The sequence below is a fragment of the Rutidosis leptorrhynchoides genome, chromosome 10, assembly GCF_046630445.1.
Source record: "Rutidosis leptorrhynchoides isolate AG116_Rl617_1_P2 chromosome 10, CSIRO_AGI_Rlap_v1, whole genome shotgun sequence".
Taxonomy (NCBI): domain Eukaryota; kingdom Viridiplantae; phylum Streptophyta; class Magnoliopsida; order Asterales; family Asteraceae; genus Rutidosis; species Rutidosis leptorrhynchoides.
In genome coordinates this window covers 95,106,143-95,115,690 of record NC_092342.1, presented here as the reverse complement: position 1 = coordinate 95,115,690, position 9,548 = coordinate 95,106,143, and the positions used below count along the sequence as shown (strand labels likewise).

Here is a 9,548-nt window from a genome sequence, read left to right as displayed (position 1 = left end):
TCAACGCTCGACGCAACGGACTAAAAATTACAAGTCAACTATGCACATGAATATAATATAATATATAATTAATTCTTAAAATTAATATATATATATTATATTATATAATAAAAACCGTCGGCAGAAGAAACAAAGACATGTGAGCTGAATTCCAGGGTCATGCGATCGCATGGCCTGGAAGGCAAAAAGCCATGCGATCGCATGGCAGTAGGTAGCAGCTGACATGCCTATAAAATTCGAGTTTTTGCTCATCATATGACACATCTTTTTCTTTCTCTCTATCATACGATATATATATATATATATATATATATATATATATATATATATATATATATATATATATATATATATATATATATATATATATATATATATATATATATATATATATATATATATATATATATATATATATATATATTATATTTTAATTTTAATTTTAATTTTAATTTCTAATAATAAGGGTATGTTAGCGAATGTTGTAAGGGTGTAAGTCGAAATTCTGTCCATGTAACGCTACGCTATTTTTAATCATTGTAAGTTATATTCAACCTTTTTAATTTAATGTCTCGTAGCTAAGTTATTATTATGCTTATTTAATACCGAAGTAATCATGATGTTGGGCTAAAAATATTAAAATTGGGTAATTGGGTTTTGTACCATAATTGGGGTTTGGACAAAAGAACGACACTTGTGGAAATTAGACTATGGGCTATTAATGGGCTTTATATTTGTTTAACTAAATGATAGTTTGTTAATTTTAATATAAAGATTTACAATTGGACGTACCTAGAAATAACTATATACACTCAATCGGACACGATGGGCGGGATATTTATATGTACGAATAATCGTTCATTTAACCGGACACGGGAATGGATTAATAGTTAATAGACTTATTAAAACAGGGGTGAAATTATGTACAAGGACACTTGGCATAATTGATAACAAAGTATTAAAACCTTGGGTTACACGCAGTCGATAACCTGGTGTAATTATTAAACAAAGTATTAAAACCTTGTTACAGTTTAAGTCCCCAATTAGTTGGAATATTTGACTTCGGATATAAGGATAATTTGACGAGGACACTCACACTTTATATTTATGACTGATGGACTGTTATGGACAAAAACCAGACGGACATATTAAATAATCCAGGACAAAGGACAATTAACCCATGGGAATAAACTAAAAATCAACACGTCAAACATCATGATTACGGAAGTTTAAATAAGCATAATTCCTTTATTTTCATATTTAATTGCACTTCTAATTATTGCACTTTTATTTATTGTCATTGTATTTAATTGCACTTTTAATTATCGTACTCTTTAATTATCGCAATTTTATTTTATCGCAATTTTATTTATCGCAATTTCATTATTGTTATTTACTTTACGCTTTAAATTAAGTTGTATTTATTTTTAATATTTTACATTAGGTTTTAACTGCGACTAAAGTTTTAAAATCGACAAACCGGTCATTAAACGGTAAAAACCCCCCTTTTATAATAATAATATCACTTATATATATATTTGTATTTTTATAAATTTTAAACTAATATAGTGTTAAGCTTGTTTAAGAGTTCCCTGTGGACGAACCGGACTTACTAAAAACTACACTACTGTACGATTAGGTACACTGCCTATAAGTGTTGTAGCAAGGTTTAGGTATATCCACTCTATAAATAAATAAATATCTTGTGTAAAATTGTGTCGTATTTAATGGTATTTCGTTGTAAAAATAATACTATTTCCTAGTACACCTCGCACACATCAGCTTGCTATGTTTGGAGTCTTCATTACATATCATATCAATTAAAGACATTTAATGCGTTGTTCATTATATACAATGTAACCTATTTATCTTCCGCTGCAAAACTCAATATAACGTCTCATATAGAGTCGTTCTCGTTTATACAACTGTGATTTGATATAATTAGTCACAAATACCCCAGGCCCTAATTGGGGGTGTGACAGAGATTGGTATTAGAGCAGTTTGTTGTAGAGAACCAGGATTGCATTTTATGTGTGCCTTATACAATTAGGTACCTTAGCAATGTAGAACTACAACTTTCCTTGACTATAGTGCGTTTAATTGTTGCCTTTAACTGTTAAATGCTATACTATACTTTAGAAACTTTACTTATCTTAGAATGCCGAGCCAATCTAAGAACTCTGCTCATTCTCCTAAGTACTATCCAATTACGCCATCGCATTTAAATGCGACACCAAGATTTCAGAAATTCTTGACATTCCTATGTCATCTATCATGGTTTTGTGTATTACATATGTATTACATGAAATATTATCCATGATTTTTGAAACTCCTATAATTGTTACTATTCATACTCAAACGTATATAACTCCCTGTTATATATCACGTACCTATATGCCTTATGTCTTTATGCATCGATTTGCGAACCGGAAAATGTCATTGAGTTATCGAGAATCTTAAAGACATTATAATGTCATCACTATTAATATTCATTACTTTCAAAATCTTTGTTTTCTCGTTATTTTTGACGAGTAGCGTCTACGAAACTCTAGAATGAAAGGGTTTGGATTACCGATTTAAAGGATCCTATAGCTCAAGCCCTTAGACCTGAATAGGCCATTACGAATTTAAAGTCTTTAAACGAAAGATTATCAGATTACATATTTATTATTTATAATCTCGACAAGTCATACTACCATTATTGGAGTATAGATACATCATATCTTAGTTGAATTGGTATCGAGTATGTTCTTAGGCCACTCCCTATCGTAACTAAACTATTCATCCTCTTAACCTTCCACATCAGCGCCACATCAACACCAATATCCTATAACTAACTCATAACTAAACACTCCCTATCATAGCTAAAACAATACTCTTTTTAATATACAACGTACAAGCAATAAAGCATCAAGTCCAACAATAAAAAGCACTGGGACCCGCAATTCCTATAACTCTTCCGTTAAATCTATGGTGAAAGCGGGTAACTAACGCGGGTAACTAAGTGGTGCCTATGGTTAGTTACGGGTAATGGGCGGGTAACTAACCATAGTGGTGGTCTTAGTTGAATTGGTATCTTCAAATAAATAAAAAAAAAAAAAAAAAGAATTTGTATGTTTTTTCCAGTATGTTCTTAGTTGAATTGGTATCTTCAAATAAATCGTTTAGATGTTGTTAATCAGACGAAATAAAGTCTAAATCAAGATAACTCTAACAAATCGTTTAATTTATTTTTATTATAATTATGTTATTTGAAATTAAATAATTCAAAAAAATATTATCAAGAAAAACATTTTTTTTTTAAATAAAAACATTTATTATATCAGATTTTCGAAAACCCGCCATTTATTAAATCATCACACACATTCAAACTTCAATCATATGAAATGAATCGCAATATACTTACAAAACATGTAGTAGCCGTTATAAAACATCAAAAAGACCCAATTAAAGCCTTATCAATCTTCAATTCTGTGAAAATTCAAGATGGGTTTAAGCACAATCTAATAACATACAAATCTATAATCGAAAACCTCGGTTGTCATGGCGAGTTCGAAGCAATGGAGAACGTATTCAAGAACATGAGATCAGATATTGACAATTGTTTATTGGAAGGAGTTTACATTTTTGCAATGAAATGTTATGGAAAAAAAGGGAAAATTCAAGAAGCTGTTAATGTATTCGAAAGAATGGATTTTTATAACTGCGAACCGAGTGTTTATTCGTATAATGCGATTATGAATATATTAGTTGAGTATAGGTTTTATGATCAAGCTCATAAGGTTTATATGAGAATGAAAGATAAAGGAGTTGTGCCTGATGTGTATACTTTTACGATTCGGATTAAAGCGTTTTGTAGGACGAATAGGTCGTTTGCTGCTCGTAGGCTTCTCGATAACATGCCTTTGTTAGGTTGTGAGTTTAATTCGGCTGCGTATTGTACAGTTGTAAGTGGATTATATGAAGAGAATAAGCAAGATGATGCGTGTCAAGTGTTCGATGAAATGCTTGAGAGAAGTAAATTTCCTGACGTTGTTACGTTTAATAAAGTTTTACATACCGTTTGTAAGAAGGGGAGTCTGCGCGAAACCGAGAGACTTTTTAACAAGGTGTTGAAAAGGGGAATGTCGCCGAATGTGTTTACGTTTAATATCTTTATTCAAGGTTTGTGTAAAGCGAAACAGCTTAATGCGGCTGCACGAATGTTGGATTTTGCGAGTAGAGAAAAAGTAACTCCTGATGTTGTCACGTTCAATACGCTTATATTGGGATTGTGTAAAAACTCGAAGGTTGTTGAGGCCGAAAGGTACTTAAAGATCATGATAAATAAAGGGCTCGAGCCTGATGATTTCACGTATAACACCATTATTGATGGCTACTGTAAACTTGGAATGGTAGAAAAGGGGTCAAACATTATGAAAGATGCGGTTTATAAAGGGTTTAAACCCGATAAGTTTACTTATTGTTCTTTAATATATGGATCTTGTCAAGATGGTGATATAGCTAGAGCGATGGATGTTTTTAACGATTGTTTGAATAAAGGTGTGAAACCGAATGTTATAATGTATAATACATTGATTAAAGGTTTGTCGAAACAAGGGCTTATTTTGCAAGCCTTGACTTTAATGGAAGAAATGCCAAAAAACGGTTGCTCCCCCGACACTTGGACTTATAATCTGTTGATAGATGGGTTGTGCAAAATGGGTTGTGTATCGGATGCTAATAACCTCATGAACGAATTTTTGGCTAAAGGTTTCGTTCCTGATATTTATACGTTTAATACTTTGATAGATGGTTATTGTAAGCAGTTAAAGATGAGGGACGCGATTGAGATAATGAATAGCATGTGGGATTATGCGAAACCAGATGCTATTACATATAACACTGTGTTGAATGGTCTTTGTAAGACGACGAAGTATGAAGATGTGATTGAAACGTTTAAGGAAATGGTGGATAAGGGGTTCGTTCCAAATGTGATTACTTATAACGCGCTGATTGAGAGTCTTTGTAAAGCTCGAAAACTAGATAAAGCTATGGAAATGTTTAGGGATATGGAGAAAAATGGTGTAATTGCAGATGTAGTTAGTTATGGTACGTTGTTTAACGGATTTTGTGAAAATGGTGATGTTACAGGAGCTTATGAACTTTTTCGAGAACATAAGTTGTCTCACACAACTCCTGTATTCAATATCATGATAAACGGTTTATGTGAAAAGTTGAAGATGGATGACGCACGTAAGCTGTTTGATGAAATGTCTGAGAGTGGCTGCTCGCCTGATAACTTCACGTATCGTTGCATGATTGATGGGTTTTGCAATGTAGGAGACGTTGATGCTGGGTACGAGTATCTTCTTCAGAAACTCGATCGGGGGTTCACACCATCAGTTGTCACATTTGGCAAGGTGATAAATTGTTTATGTGTGAAGCATAGGGTGCAAGAAGCAGTGGGTATTGTATATATCATGGTGCAGAATGATGTGGTCCCGGATACGGTGAACGCCATATTTGAAGCAGATAAACGCGCGGTAGCGGCTCCAAAGATTGTTGTAGAAGATTTGTTAAAGAGAAGTCATATAACTTATTATGCATATGAACTTTTGTATGATGGTGTAAGAGATAAGAAGATGCTCAAGAAAAAGTTCCCAATTAAGAGAAAATGAATAAGTAATCCAAACATGTTCTTTAAACATGGTACGATTACTTTTCGATTCAGTATTGTGGCTATAAAATCATGAGTAGAATTAGCCCATATACAAAGATACATATACATTATCTGACCTACAAATTGTAGTGTTTTGCAGTAAAAGTATAAAAATTGGTATTGTAATGGAGAAAAACTTCACACTACAAATTAGAAGAATTTCATGAAACTTAAAAAAGATAACATAACAGATGTGAGAAGTGGTAATTTTAGATTGAAACATTGTTAAGTGAAATATTAGATAGTAGATACTATATCTGGGCCATAGGAAGGAGTAAGGAGCCTTATTACATTGTAGTGTTGTAAAACTCCACGATTAATATGAATGACTCCCCGATTACTTCCTTTTAGGAACCGGCTTATCCGATATTCCAAAATCCAAGTAATTATTTGGTCAACATCAGTCAATGGGTAAAAGTTGGATTTAGTCGGTTAAAATCCGTCAAGTTAGTATCCGTCAAAAGTTAGTATCGGTAAACATTGTAATATGAATTTAATTTAGAATTTTAGAGTTCTTGAACAAATGAAGATTATGTTTACGTTTTTAGACAATTATATTAACGTTTATGTGTATGTATAGATTCCTTGTACATTTAGACATTTATAGTTTTGAAATTTGTTATTTAAATGTGTGAAAAGTCTACTCCCCGATTACTTCCCAGGTTGCCGATCAAAATCCCTCAAAAGTCTCGACCGAGTACTCTCCGAGTAGTGATTTTTACAACGCTGTTACATTTGTTTATAAAATTGAGATCAAATTGTACTATTAGACAGGATTTAGTGAGGAAAAATGTCACAAATTGGAAACCATGGATCCATCACTTCATATATTCCTTATTTTCAAATATTATACATAACTCCATCCTGGTTGTTTCTTTACCCCAGTACCTTTCATATCATTCCTAATCTTCAAAACTTGTTCCCATTGGCCCACGTCAGCATATATGTTTGAAAAAGCTACATAACCTCCATCTGATGATGGCTCCAATTCAATAAACTTCTCAGCTGCTATTTTTCCGATTTCAACGTCACCGTGCACTCTACAAGCAGCAAGCAAAGTTCCCCACACTAAAGAATCCGGTTCAATAGGCATGTTACATATAAACTTTTCAGCTTCTTTCAATCTTCCATTTCGGCCAAGCACATCTACCATACTAGCATAATGTCGTTGACCAGGTTCAATCCCATAGTCGTTGACCATTGACTTCAAATAGTAATACCCTTGGTCAACCAAACCGCTATGGCTACACGCAGTCAATACACCTACAAAAGTAACCGAATCTGGTTTAGTTCCCGATTTTATCATAAGGTCATACACATTTAAAGCTTCTAATCCGTTTCCATGTTGCGCGTAACTGTTAATCATAGTCGTCCAGCTGATTAAATCTGGTTCGTTGACCAAGTCAAACACTTTTCGACAATCTTCAAGGTTTCCACATTTAGAGTACATTTTGACCAATGAAGTACTGACAGATGGCTCTGATTCAAGCCCTAGTTTTAATATATAACCATGCAATTGATTTCCAGTTTTGATTCCAATATCTGAATCGTTAAGATCTTCGATTGATCCTAAAATAGACGATATTGTAAACGAATCTACCTTCAAACCGGACGAAATTAGGTCAACAAACAAACAAAGTGCCTCTTTAATACACCCGTTTTGTGCATATCCCGAAACTAACGAAGAACAAGATATTTGGTCTTTATAATTCATTTTTTCAAATACCGTTTTAGCGGATTTCAAATCACCACACCTCGAATACATGTTAACTATTGAACTACCCCCGTATCCGACTTTTTTAATATAAAATCCATGAATTTCTTTTCCAATTTTTAATCCACGAAGAGAACAGCATGCTGTAAGCACTGATGTCAGCGTTGTTTCATCTAAACTGATCCCGGTTAGAAGCATTTCTCTAAATAACTCAATAGCTTTATACGCATATCCGTGTTCTGTAAAACCCGAAATCATCGAAGCCCAAGAAACGTTATCTTTTTCAGGGATTTGTTTAAAAACCTCGTACGAGTCATGTAAAATGCCACACTTTGAGTACATGGTGAAAAGCGAACATCCAACTAAAGGATTCAAGAATACGCCTGTTTTAAGCGTATAGCAATGAACCTGTTCGCCTAATTTTGAATAATTAGTAACACTTAACAAACTAGCTATACATGATTTATCGGGTATTAAACTTTCACGAAACATAATCTGTAATAAACTAAACGCGTTCTCAAATTTTCCATTTTGACAAAAACCCGTTATCATTGCTCCAAATGTGCTTGCATTCAACGCATTTTTATCGTCTCTGAATACATTTTCAGATACTTCCATAAATCCTATTTTCGAGTACAAACTTATTAAAGAATTCTTAACCGACGAATCTGAATAAAACCCCATTTTATAAATCCAACAATGAATTTGAAACGACGTTTGGTTACCACAAGCGGAAAGCACACTAGTAACAGTGTATTTGTTTATTTCTTGCTTCAAGAATATCATATCTTTGAATAACTTAATGGCTGGATCAAACTCGCCTTTTTGAACAAACCCAGTGACGATAGCAGTCCACGAGACCACATTTCGAACTAACATTCGCGAAAATGTTTTCAAAGCGTCATCTAGTTGACCACATTTAGCATAAAAGTCAACTATAGAAGTCCCTACAACAACGTCCTCTTGCTCACCGTATTTGAAAACCAGCCCATGAATTTCTCTGCCTAACTTAAGTTCATATTTCTTAGCACAAGCACCAAAAACACTAGGAAATGTAAATTTATTTGGTGTAGGAAATCCACAACACATTTGTTTAAAAAGATTTAACCCGACGTAGTCCTCGTTATCTTTAATCGCACCAGAAATGATAGCATTCCAACATACTACATTCCCACAACACTCGTCATAAAAAACTCTCAAAGCGTCGTCAAAACTTCCACTCTTTAGGAACAAATCAATCATCCCGCTTCGAACATAACCATCCAACCAAAAACCATGTTTCAATGCAAGTGAATAAAGCAGTTTCCCACAACTAACAGAACCTAAACCTATACAAGCCGCAAGGCCACTCCCATAAGTAAACTCATTCGGATAAAACCCCAATGAATGCAACTTACAAAACATTCCCCACGAATCTGCATACCTACAGTTTTGATTCTGAGATGTGATCACTAGATTCCAAGAACTAATGTTTGGTTGACTCATTTCATCGAACACCTTGAGTGCATAATCAAAACCAGAGGCTTTACAATAGATTCGCAACAAGAAATTCGATAACTCTGTATCGGAATGAAAAGTATTAGTTTTGAGGAAAAGGGTATGTATGATTTTGGTTTCTTTAAGTGTATAGCTTTGTGATTTTGCTGATTCATTGATGAACTGATATGGGTCAAATTTTGATGGGTTTGGAGGTTTTATAAAGGGGGTGTTTAAAGAAACAAATGATGAAAGTAATCTTGTGAATTGAGTTGCGATATTTGAATCAATGTGATGATTTATAAGAGGTTTCATTTAGGTTGTTTATGTACTAGGGAGTATGACAGTTAAACTGAATTGGCGGGAAAGTAGCTCAGCATAGCATTGGTTGTTTTCAAGTGTACTTAAAACGACTTTGAGAGATCATATATTCAAATCTTGTGACGTGCTGGGAAGAGTTTGGAAACTGTGATGATTAATCTGGTTACTCGATAATATACTAAGTATATATTTTCTAAATAGTCCAGAACGAATTCAAACTGATTTAAGGTGTTGTTAAAGCTCTATAAAACAATAAAACATGCATGTTTACGACCAAACACAAGAGATGTACGAATCAATACTTATTAGTTCCAACCGAAGTGCTGTTTCTTCTTT

General features: G+C 33.5%; 2 protein-coding genes across 2 annotated transcripts; one reads left to right on the top strand and one right to left on the bottom strand.

Annotated features, from left to right (window-relative positions):
• Nucleotides 1-3,357: 3,357 nt before the first annotated feature.
• On the top strand, nucleotides 3,358-5,746 carry LOC139873168 (uncharacterized). The gene has a single exon (XM_071861101.1). The coding sequence runs from the start codon at nucleotides 3,387-3,389 to the stop codon at nucleotides 5,658-5,660; it is 2,274 nt and encodes a 757-aa protein (XP_071717202.1). The 5' UTR covers nucleotides 3,358-3,386; the 3' UTR covers nucleotides 5,661-5,746.
• A 686-nt stretch (nucleotides 5,747-6,432) lies between these two features.
• On the bottom strand, nucleotides 6,433-9,008 carry LOC139873101 (pentatricopeptide repeat-containing protein At1g74600, chloroplastic). The gene has a single exon (XM_071861037.1). The coding sequence runs from the start codon at nucleotides 8,898-8,900 to the stop codon at nucleotides 6,549-6,551; it is 2,352 nt and encodes a 783-aa protein (XP_071717138.1). The 5' UTR covers nucleotides 8,901-9,008; the 3' UTR covers nucleotides 6,433-6,548.
• Between the last annotated feature and the right edge of the window lie 540 nt (nucleotides 9,009-9,548).